The sequence below is a fragment of the Orcinus orca genome, chromosome 11 (assembly GCF_937001465.1).
Source record: "Orcinus orca chromosome 11, mOrcOrc1.1, whole genome shotgun sequence".
In the NCBI taxonomy this organism is placed as follows: Eukaryota; Metazoa; Chordata; class Mammalia; order Artiodactyla; family Delphinidae; genus Orcinus; species Orcinus orca.
Window position 1 is genome coordinate 56,221,984 of NC_064569.1, and position 12,083 is coordinate 56,234,066.

The 12,083-nt window shown below is 40.3% G+C and overlaps 1 protein-coding gene across 1 annotated transcript in view; it reads left to right on the forward strand.

Moving 5' to 3' along the window:
- The window catches only part of MYRFL (myelin regulatory factor like), a 115,779-nt gene extending 104,663 nt beyond the window's left edge, over positions 1-11,116 (forward strand). Inside the window, exons 20-25 of the mRNA XM_012537447.3 lie at positions 4,563-4,625; positions 5,276-5,363; positions 7,316-7,390; positions 10,187-10,307; positions 10,633-10,707; positions 10,840-11,116. Coding sequence (XP_012392901.1) covers positions 4,563-4,625; positions 5,276-5,363; positions 7,316-7,390; positions 10,187-10,307; positions 10,633-10,707; positions 10,840-10,926 — 509 coding nt within the window. The 3' untranslated portion in view covers positions 10,927-11,116. The remainder of the gene's footprint in view (positions 1-4,562; positions 4,626-5,275; positions 5,364-7,315; positions 7,391-10,186; positions 10,308-10,632; positions 10,708-10,839) is intronic.
- The last annotated feature ends 967 nt before the right edge of the window (positions 11,117-12,083 follow it).

The window sequence follows — 12,083 nt, forward strand, 5'->3', positions numbered from 1 at the left end:
TCTCTGACACACTGGGAAAGTGGTTTCCCTCTTCCCTCTTTCAACTTGAGAAAAAGAACGGAAAGGATTTAAATGTTCTATTTACTATAACCTTCAGGAAACTTGAAAACTCTGGGGGATTTAGAGTCATAGAAGGTCAGAGAGCAGCTACACCAGTGGCTCCCTGACTTTTTGACCCCGAGATTATGCAAATTATTTTTGTTAATTCAACAGCAACATTTGAAAAATGGTACAAATCTATGGGAGAGATTGTTACTTTTCAAGTCCACAGCCAACACCACAGACCCCTTTATGTAATCATCTGGGATTCCAGAGTCCCCAGGTCAGAAGAATCTCTGATTTATACCAATTTACCCATTTTATGACTGATGAAATAGAGGCTGAGGACTTTGCTTAAGATTCTGCAGTGAATTATGAGCAAAGTAGAAATCGAAATCTGGGTCCCCTGTCCCCACCATTCTGCCTCCACTTATTTGGGCTTGGTGTGTGCATGTACCTGGGATCACCTCTAGAAGATGCAGAAAGTATCTACTCTATGGCTCTAGAAAGCCCTTTCAGCACCCTCTGCCCCCTCCCCTTTGCCTACAGCCATTAAAAAAAAATGTTATGGAAATACAGTTGATTTACAATGTTGTTAGTTTCAGGTGTACAGCAAAGTGAGATAAAAATATATATCAGATTATTTTCCATTATTTGTTATTACAAGATATTGAGTATAGTTCCCTGTGCTATACAGTAGGTCCTTGTTGGTTATCTATTTTATATATAGTAATGTGTATATTTTAATCCCAACCTCCTAATTTATCCCTCCTCCCCTTTCCCCTTTGGTGCTATAAGTTTGCTTTCTATGTCTGTGAGTCTCTGTTTTGTAAATAAGTTCATCTGTATCATCTTTTTAGATTCCACATATAAGTGATATCATATGATATTTGTCTTTGTCTGACTTACTTCAGTTAGTGTGATAATCTCTAGGTCCATCCATGTTGCTGCAAATGGCATTATTTCACTCTTTTTATGGCTGAGTAATATTCCGTTGTGTGCCTATAGCCACTGAGATGTTGTCCCCAGTGTGGGATATTTCTGGGGGCCCGAAGAAAAGCATTTCTCCTCTGCTGCTGCTCCATCTTTTGCCTCTGTCCAGGGCAACATATGACATCAGGGTTCCTAAATCCAAAAGAAGAGAAAACCAGGCAAATATTCTTTTCAACAAGATGTTTCTGAGGCATTTAAGACCAATTACAAATTTAAAAATAAAAATTTTTTAATTAAAAAAAAACTTAGACTAACTCTCAGTGAGATGTGGAGTAATGTTTAATAGTTTACCAAGCCCCAGAACACATTTATGAGCCTCCTTCCTGAGGAGTAAGACGACTAGTAAAATAAGTACAGGGAAATCAGCATTTTCATGACATGCTGAGCTCAAGCCATTATTCTTCCTTTGGGCCTAAGTTGGTTGCTTAAAATGTCTTTCAGAAAGGTTATCCCCTCTTCTCACAAACCTTTAATAAAAGGTTTGCGTAAGACTAATAGGAAGTGGAAAGTGGGTATTTCAAAATATTCAGCTTCTCCTCTGAGGAACTGAGTGTGATGCATCAGATTTTAATCTATGGAACTAATAAAGATTTAAATAGGCAGCAGAGTTAGGTATTAAAAACTTAAGAGCCTGTGGGAAAAAGCATCAGTGGAGTTCTACAGATTTTAAGAGATTTGGTAAAGACTTTTAAAATCTCACAAAGCAAAAGGCATCTGTAATTCATGCTTATTTTGATTTGGAGACCAGACCTCTGAGAAGAGTCAGTGATTGAAAGAAAATGTTTCCCCATGTTAAAGGACTCAGTCATCGATTGGTTGGGCTCATTGACTTTTTCTTGGCCTGAGCCTGTTTCAGTCATGAAAGAAAAAGGTATCCAAGATGTACTGGGAATCAGCCATCGGTGCAGTTTTACAAGTAGCGCAATACACACATTCTACCACGACAGGATATACTTTGGTTGGACACCATCTTAAGTCTCTCCTCTCCAGAAGTTTCTGATTTAGTTTATGGGGAGATCTCATCTGCTGATTGTGAAATATATCTCCAACTTTACGATGGAAACCACTGGGAATGTATATTAACTTTATAGGGAATATTGCTGGAAGGCACTTGTAAAATGAGAGCCACCCCTGTATGACTACAGGAGAATTTATGGTTTTCCAATAACCAGCCTTTCGGAATTGAATAGTCTTGCCTCAGAGAAGTGACAAAGTCGAGGTGTTTTACAGGAGACTCAAAATTTATTTCCAATCCTGCTTTTGAAAAGCCATTTTCATAATTCTAAGCTGTAAGATTATCTCTCCTCAACTTCACCTTTTTATTACTGTTAAAAAACACTTTATCCCATTAGATGCTAAATCTTAATCACAGGGTTCTACGTCTCCAGGAACCCAGAAATACACTTCTGTGGAAGTAAGACAACTCTGTAGTTCTATTGCCAGACTTTACAATGACGTTTTTCCTGAAAATTCGGCAGGAAAATAGAACAAAAGGTAGGGAAAGAAAACAGACGGGATAGAGAAGTCGGGTTTCCCCTTCTCTTTATGCCTCATTTGCCTTGTAAATAAGCCTTCTATGGAAGCAGTCATAAGCAAAACTCATAGCAGGAGACATGTGCTCGAAAATTACTATTTGAATAGCTGGAATCCAAGAAATCTGGAGGCCTTTTAGACAGTACATACATTTTTAGGTAAAGGGAAATATTCAGTTTTCTAGAAAATCACCATATATCAAGGTCCATTTCTTCTTAAAGGGAAGCATCACGCTGGGGAGGAATTTCAGGAAACTTGCCTCACCTTCAAGTTGTCTCACTCCCATTTGCTAACAGGATGAAGAAGCCCAGCTCCCCCCGAGTCCACTCCTAGCACCCCTCTGCACCCATCCCCTAGGGGTGTCTCCTTTGAGTGTGGAAGAGGAAACATTTTTCTAGAAGCTACATGATTGGCTTTCCCTCCTCCCTTCCTCTTTCCCTGACTCTCCTCCTTCCATCCTTCCACAGATATGTAGTGAGCCCCACAGTTGAGCCTGGCATTGCCTTATGTGGGGATACAATAGTGAACAAGATGCAGTCTTCCAAAAGCTCACAGTTAGGTTTCTAGACAGGAAAACCAGCCCTTCCACTTAGTGTGAGAAGTACTAACCTGGACAGATACTTAGGAGCGACTAACCCCCAGAAGTCTGCACCGTTGCTTTGCTTTCTACCCTGAAATTCCATACAGAAACTTGTTTTAGCTCTTGTCTCTTTTTCTTTCCCATGAAAGCAGCACATATTGTTTTAACTTACGTCTCTTGTTAAATAAGGTTAACGTCTTTGTGTTTTGCCCCAAATTATATTGAAAAACATAGATATTGTTTAATGAAAATGAAGGACTGCAATAAATAGTACATATACTTGAGAAAACATCTGCAAATTTAAAAACTGACTGCAAAAACTTTAAAATTCTTTTGTTAGGTTTGCTGAACAACTCACTAAATGGTTGCTTTTACCATCCACTTTAAAAAGATACATTTTTTTCCCCATAGCCTTAACAATAGTCATCTGAGTGATTACCTTTTCAATATTGCTTTTAAAATGCCTTTTCAGCTCTGACGGGTCATAACCACTCCCCTGGCTTCCTTCCCCACAAGCGAGCTCTGGCCCCATACCAGTGATTTGAGTCCTCTCCTCAGCTGGCTGCAGCTCAGTTTTTAACTTAAGCTCGCTTTTTTCCTGAGTGGATCACATTATGCTTGGAGTTATAGATGATTCAAAGAATGTTAGTAGAGGTTCCCTAGTCTGGAGTTTTTGAGAAAGGGCAAAGATACAAGAAAAGTAACAATCCAGAGATAATGTGCCCTTTGGTACAGTGATAGAGAAGGTATCACTGATTGATCACCACTTAGAGGATTCGGTAATAATACATGCCATGGCAGTGGAAGTGGGGGAGCTGTGAGCTGCAGTGATCTAATCCGGGATGGTGTCTTAGTCGGCTGGGGTTGCCATAACGTAATGCCACAGACTAGGTGACTTAAGCAACAGAAATTTATTTTCTCACAGTTCTGGAGGCTAGAAGTCCAAATTAAGGTGCTACCAGGTCTGGTTTCTTGAGGCCTCACTCCTTGGCTCGAAGATGGCCGCTTTCTCTCTGTGTCCTTACAAGGTCTCTCCTCCATGCAAGCAGGCCTCTTCATGTCCTAATCTCCTCTTCTTATAAGAATGCCATTCAGATTGGATTAGGGCCCACACTAACAGCCTCATTTTAATTTAATTATCACTTTAAAGGCCCATCTCCAAACACAGTCACATTCTGAGTGAGTTACCAGGGGTTAGGGCTTCATGCATAAGAATTTGGAGGACATAATTCAGTCCGAAACAGGTGGCTTTTTGGAGAAGGGTGACAGTAAACTAGCTCTGTATGAAATGGCATAGGGATGTGATGGGTTGAAAGGTGGGGGAAACATTCAACTGACAGAGACAAACTAGGGCACACATTGGGTTTCTTCCCATCCTGAACAAGCTTCAAGACTGACAGACTTTCTTCCTCTTCAGGAGACAGGAGCACATCATTCTTGGCAGGACAGGCGCTAACCAACCTTGACTGGGGGAGCGACTGTAAGTTTATATTTAAGTGACTCTCTTCTTTGTTTTTGTGGAGCCAGGCAGAATACTAACAAGCTGTGAAAGCATTACTGGAGTAAGGCACAGGGACGGAGGCTGCACTCTGCCACAAACACCCGTGGGAGTACATTTTGATAATCGAGGCCTCCCTAACCATTAAGGAGGCATTAGAAATGGTTGCATACCGCTAGGCCTTTTGGTTGATCTTCATGGATTTTAATAATTTATTTGAACTTCCTGCTCTCTTCTTCTATTTTTCTGCTAAATTTTTAGTTGGTTTTCTGTTTTCTGATTTTTGTTGAATCTTCCTTTATTGGCCAGATTGCATATCACATTGCGCTGTCCATTTTCAATAAATCTCAATTTAGTAGGACTTCCACGATCCAGGCATTGTTTTGGATATTATGAGGCTGTCTATTGGAGCTTGTTTTTTTTTTGTTTTTTTTTTTAGTTTTCTTAAAACTTACTGTAACAACAACAAAAGCCTTCTCCCCTTTCTTCTCCTTTTTTTCCCCCATTTGAATGCAAATGGAATCCATTTATCTAAGAAACTCTTATTTCACAATCTGCAATTTGGAGCCTGCGCTGGAGCACAATGCTCTTTTTCTCTGCAGAAAAGTTTACTTTATTTCTTCTCAATTCAGGGATTGATACAACCATCAGTTCTATTCAGATTATGGAAATCCAGCAAATAATAGATCGTCGGTATTGCAGTAGAAGCCTCCAGTGCGGGTGGGTAAGCCTCCCCATTATCCCCTGATTGTTTCTGGAATTTACTCAGGGCTCTGGGTTTTTGAGACTGGAATGAAAGCTAATGCTACCCGGTAAAACCGATGTGTGCTTACATTGCTCCTTAAGTGAAAACACATTTGTTGCATGGTGGAAGAGGGAATCATAAAATGGTTGGTATTAGCAAATGTCAATAAACCACGGCTCCAAAGATTGCAGTCTCCTGGTTTAATGGGTAAGTCCAAAGCTAAAAGCTTAGGGGGCAGCTCTGTGGCTGACTCTCTGAGGCCACATACCATAGGCACAGAGCTGTTAGTTAATTTTATAGAAAAGAAAGACATTATTACTGATGGCTCCAAGTTATGAGTGAGCTGACATTTGTATATTTTAATAACAAGGGATATCATTATTTTAATTGCTGAAAAATATAGCTTATCCTAACCTTTTCAGTTAAGAGAAAAAAATCTGGGTACTGCAAAAGTTATCAGCAATGTTCATCTCTAGTGTATCGCCTGCATCAAGGTAACAATGCATCTAGACGCATAGAGGGCAAGCATAGAAGCTTCAGCAAACACAATATGCAAGTTGTAGGCATTAAGAATAAGGAGTTATTTTTCTTTATTTGATCAGTATTTACTGGTTTAGTTAAGCCTGCTAATATTTAAGCCTGCTAGGTTAAAGGCAAGGCTGTATATTTTGAATTGGTGTCACAAATCCTACGGATTCTCAGCCTTATTTCTTTTTCAGCCTAATGTACCTTAGGCTTCAGGCTGATGGTCCTGACTTTTGAAAATAACCTGTATGGTGCTTTATGAGTTGTTTATGACCTTTACATTCATTATGTCATTGAATTCTCACAAAATCACATGAGGTTGGTATTATCCCCATTTTGCTGTTACAAAACTTGAGGCTCAGTGAGCTTGAAAAAGTCAGAGACAGACATAATTGGTTTGGTAGAATGACATAATGAAGAGTGAGATGATTTGGGTTCAAATTCCAGCACTTTGACAAGATGTTTATTCTCCCTGCGTACCTGTTTCTCATCTGTAAGATGAGGATACTTACTAGCTAAGGAGTTGGGTGCCTGGAAAGCACACAGATGTTGGGAGGCACATAGTAGGAAAAGAATTCTATTTACCCAAGCTTCCTCCAGTAGGACAAAGCCTTCCCGATCCCAGTTCAGATCTATTGCTTTTATTTTTGCTTTCTTATTTTTAACAGCCCAGTTTAATATTCATTAATGGAAATTTTAAATGATTGGCTCTTTCCCCCATTTATCTGGTTTTAAGTTATTTCTCCATATAATTCAAGGGATGGCCAGTCATAAGAACTTGTATTAGATACAATAAGCCTTTTTGCTAGGGTTTTCATTACAGTAGGGATCAGTGGAACTCCCCCCTTTCCCTAAGCATCCCTTGTCAAGGGCGGGAGGAATGTCTGTATAAGCATTTCTGTCTTGCAGTTTTCTCCATTACTAAATGGTAATTAGGACTATTAATAATTTTAGTTGATTCCAGTTCTGAAAGTACATGATATTTCCTGCTAATGTTGCCTAAAAGGGAGTGGTTTACTGTAAAAAAGCTGGTATTTATTATTTCCAATTTTCTTTCCAGAGGGATTGTTAGTTTGAGGACTTTGCCTCATTTGTCTTCTGAAATCTGTATCTCCTTAAGGGGAACTGAAGTCATTTCCTATTTGTTTAGTTTTGTGCATATGGTCTGGGATTTAACTTTCTGTCATTTCTTCTGTGTATTTTAACAAACCATAAATCTTTGTGGTATATTTCATATATAGTAAGATCCGAAAGAGATCACTTTGAAATTTAAACTTGATTTTCTGTATCTGTTACGTATTATAGAATATTTCACAGTTTACATAGTATACAAAAAGTAGAAAAAACCCTTTTGAACCCTTTCCTGAGTATTTTGATTTGTGGTTTTTTTTTCCATAATTAGGTCTGGAAATTACAATTACCATATTCCTGTTAATAAGTACACACCTACCAATGTCAAATTCTCTCTGGAAATCAAGTAAGTGCATAGCTGTAAAAGACAATTCTGTTTTTATCATTATTTGAATAACAATACTGAATTTCCTTCACAATTTGATCAATAAGTTAGGAGGTGGAAAATTATCAGTTAAAGAATAATGGTTGGGTTGAGAGTTAGGCCAGCTTGAGGGAGGGGTTTTCAAAATGAAGGTTGGGGCCTTCCAGGCTCCCTCCAGTGGAATGGAAAGGCTCTGTGCTGTATACTCATACCTACAAAGTGACAATGACCCTGGGTTTGATGCTCTCAGACTGCCCCTGGCTGTGTCCCTTTGAATTGGGGTGGGAACTAGAGTAATAGTGTGGCCCTGGCCCCCTGGATGTGGGGGGCTGCACATTTTTGTGAGCTTCTGGGAGCAATGCTAATGCAGACACCACCCCCTTCCCCCAAGGGAGTTGAAAAAAAGAAGTCAGAGTTTGGAGGTGGGCAGACCAGTGTTCAGATTTTGTCTCTGTCACTTACTAATTCTGTAATCTTGGGGAAACCAGTCATCCTCTCTGAGCTACTGTTTATTCATTTGTAAGATGTGTTTGACATTATACCATAACAAGGAGAGCTGCTGTGAGAATCACAGATAATAGTGAAATTAATAACTACCATTTGCTGAGCACAGACTATATGCCAGACACTCTACACTTTACTACTGGGTCATATAATCCTCTCAACAATCCGCTGAGGTTGGCATTTTTTTTCTGGTTTATATTTTTCAGATGGGAACAGTTAGTTTAGAGAGGTCAAAAAGCCTGTCCCAAAACTCATAGCGAGTAAGTGGTGGAGCTGGGCTTCAAATCAGCCCTTCCTTTTAGCCATCACTTTCCTGCCTCCCCAGTGACATGAGATATTTAAGAACATTGCCCCTTCCTGGCACATAGCAGGCACTTCATATTATGACTGCCTTTCCTCCAAAAATCACAAAACTCTAATCTATTTTATCAGCTATTTAAAATAATTATGGTACTTTAAGACTTTTGCAGAAATTATGCAGTGAGATACCATGCAGATAGATGGTGTTTATTTTGTGTCTCTTGATGTCAGTTTCTCCTTTGTCCCTTCCACATTTCCTCTCTTCTCCCTTTCCTTTCTCCCTTTCCTCTGTCCTCCCCACTTTCCCTCTGTTTCCCCAGCTCTGTTACTCTTCCTCCATCAGTCCCTCCCCCCTCCCCACCCCATCTCTTCCTCTGTTTCACTCAGACTTCATACTCCTTCTCTCATCCACTTTGCTTCTACAATGAGCTAATGACACACGCCAACTGCTTGCCTTGGAAAGGTTTGTTTCAAGCAGCTAAAATTCCATGACTTAGAACCCACCATATTTACAGGCAGAGCAAAAGCCAAATGTACTATTCTCTAGCACTCTCTAAGCAACCTGGAATATCGTTTCCTCATTCGTCCCTAGCTTCGATGGAGGGAAATAAGTGAAGTGGTATATCCCCTGAAGTGGCAGATGGTCATCTTGAACCACTAAATCAGGCTTTCTATTTTTTTTTAATATAAATTTACTTATTTATTTTTTGGCTGTGTTGGGTCTTTGTTGCTGCTTGTGGGCTTTCTCTAGTTGCGGTGAGCGGGGGCTACTCTTCGTTTTGGTGTGTGGGCTTCTCATTGCAGTGGCTTCTCTTGTTGCAGAGCACGAGCTCTAGGCATGTGGGCTTCAGCAGTTGTGGCGCACAGGCTTAGTTGCTCTGCGGCATGTGGGATCTTCCCGGACCAGGGCTCGAACCCGTGTCCCCTGCATTTGCAGGCGGATTCTTAACCACTGCGCCACAAGGGAAGCCCCTAAATCAGGCTTTTTAGATTAAGAACCATTTTTTTCTAACATGGGTGATCTTAAAATAACACATATACTCAACCGAGATTGTAGGTTGTCCCACTTGTGCAAAAATATTGTTTCCAAAGACAGATGGATCTCATCTTGATGATGATTCTTGGGCCAGCCTGCAGAGAAGAACCATTCTTTCTGACAGGTCTTCCACCCTGATACTTGAAGGGCTTATAATTCCTAACGGGGCTCACCTGCACATCCCTACCTGTGTTGTTTGCCTCTCTGATTCAAACAATACCTACTCAGAGCAGGAGTCTGCAGAATCTGAAATCCTGGAAACTTCAGATGGAAGCAAATTCAGCTGCCAGTGAAAAGAGAAGGAATACATCCAAAAATTATTTAAAAATCTAGGAAGATAAGAAGTTCTGATGTTGAGGTGATTTAAGTCATGAGATTAGGTTTTAAAGACTGTCATATGTTATCTCAGTTTTAGTTTTAGTCAGTTCCAGGCTACTATAACAAGAACCCCATAGACTGGGTGGCTTAAACCACATTCATTCCTCACAGTTCTGGAGATTGGGAAGTCCAAGATCAAGGCACTAGCAGATTCGGTGTCTGGTGAGAGTCCACTTCCTGGTTGATAGGTAGCCGTCTTCTATGTCCTCACACGGCAGAAGGGATGAGAGACCTGGGCTCCTTTTTATGAGGTCACTATTTCCACTCATGAGGGCTCCTAACACCATCACATTAGAGGTTAAGATTTAAACATACGAATTTTGGAGAGGACACAAACATTCAGTCCATAACAGTAGTCATCTGAGATTGAGTTTCTGTTATAATGAGATGTGAACTAGTATATTGGCATCCGTGAGCTTTGTGTAATAACATGCCTATTTGGAACTTTGAATGGATTTCCAAGGTATGTTCCCATTAGTCCCTCTTCTTATCAAGATGTAGCCTAGTGGGAGCTGGTAACTTCTTTTCCATTTGCCCTTTCTTTTCTTTGTCTCTTGAAGCACAACAGAGCCATTGATAGTCTTCCAGTGCAAGTTCACCCTTGGAAGTATGTGTTTCCATAGTAAAAGGGAAGCCAAAGGCATGCAAAGACACCAAGAAGTCTCCCAGGAGATGACACAGGTAACGTTTTCCAGCTCCTCGGCATTCCGTCCCCATTCTAGAAGAAGTGTGTCTACAGTTTTGGCACAGCCTCTGTTCTTCACTGAGAGAGATGCCATGAGCCACAGGCCAATGTTTCCCTTTGCTGACTCTGATCACAGAGCTTTGTTCAGCATCTTCTGTGCATCCTTCAGAAGCTGCAGACTTTTCCAGCAACACCATCAAAAGCTGTTGTCACAAATACCTCTCCTACAGCAGTCAAGGGAATGCTTTTTCAGCCTATGTTCTTTCCAACTGAGTGTAAAATACAGTTATGAAATGGATCTCTCTTTCATTCATTATTTAGGGATATCAGCACATTTGGAGCCTCCCTGCAGCCCCGTTCTTTGACAGCGCATACCATTTCCGGGTAGCTGCGCCGGTAAGCTCTCTTTTTTTCTTTTCAGTGAGAAAGAAATGGGCCATTAGATAAATAAATAGATAAATAAACTTTAGCTACAATTAATTCTTACATTAATCATTCTCTCTTTTCTTTTCCCCCTTGTTCTGACAGGATTTAGCTGACTGTTCAACGGATCCTTATTTTGCTGGGATATTCTTTACAGACTACTTCTTTTACTTCTATCGACACTGTGTCTAATTTATTCAAGTTTGTTTGGGGACTTTACCAAAGAAAAATACTCAAATACAGTTAACGGAAACTTACAACCTCTTGCAACTTCTTTCTTCTCTTTGTAAAACATTCACATTTATTGCCAAAGGGCTTTTTCCAGGCTTTGGCTTCCAACAGTTTTGAGACATTAATGAGGAGAATAAAGTGTTTGCTGGAACTTGAGATAATGTGGTGTTTGATTTTGCCATGACTATGAGGAAAACGTTTCCTGGAGTAAACAGCACTGTTGGATTTGAAAATACTGCTTCTGTTACTAAGGAAGCTGTGAAGTCAAAATGGGTAGGTTTAACTTTACTTTGTTTTAATGTATCTCAATGCTTTTGAGAAAAACAAAAAGGCCTATTTCAGCCATGTCAACTTGGACCCACTAAACACAGACTCTTGAGAATTTGTGATAACCAAATGTGTGTTGGGGGAGGGGTGGGTGGTGTCTGATGCTGAGCTCACATTTAGGCAAACTATTGCTATGTGTAGGTATGTGTGTGTGCACACGCATGCACACTACATACACTAGCGTAGAGAATGTAGCTTGCTAATAAATTGGGCTTAAGAAAAATAATTGCAGTTCTACTTTGTAAGATTTGATGGATGCTAACTTTCTGTATCCTCTTGGGAAGCACTAGCTTGTGACAAGTCCTTTAAGGTAACCCAGACAGTCTAGGCTCAGATAGTTGCATTTGATCTTCCAGTTGTCATTGATTTGTTTTGTTGTTCTTCCTCTACTTATAAGGGGTTCTCTTACAGACCATTAAGACCCATTTCCATTGTTTATAGCTGAATTAGCTTTGGATATTTCTACGTGGTTTATGGGTAGATTTGTATGCCCTTCCCAACTTAGAAGAGCCGGAAATCCTCTAGCTGGAGTGTTATCAACTATATCTTTTATTTTCTGTATTCTGATGTTTTGACGTCTTGGGGTCTTGCTGACCCTCATGGAACACCACCTCCCAGGGTTAGCCAGTTCCTAGAGATAGTAAACAACTTGCCCACCTGCGATTTTTCAAATACAAACCAGCAAATCTGGAGCTCACACTCCAACCACCTCCTTTATCAAGTTCTCATACTGGGGGCCACTATCCACCTGCCCCAATCACTCCAGGGCCATGTACCAGACAACTAGGGAC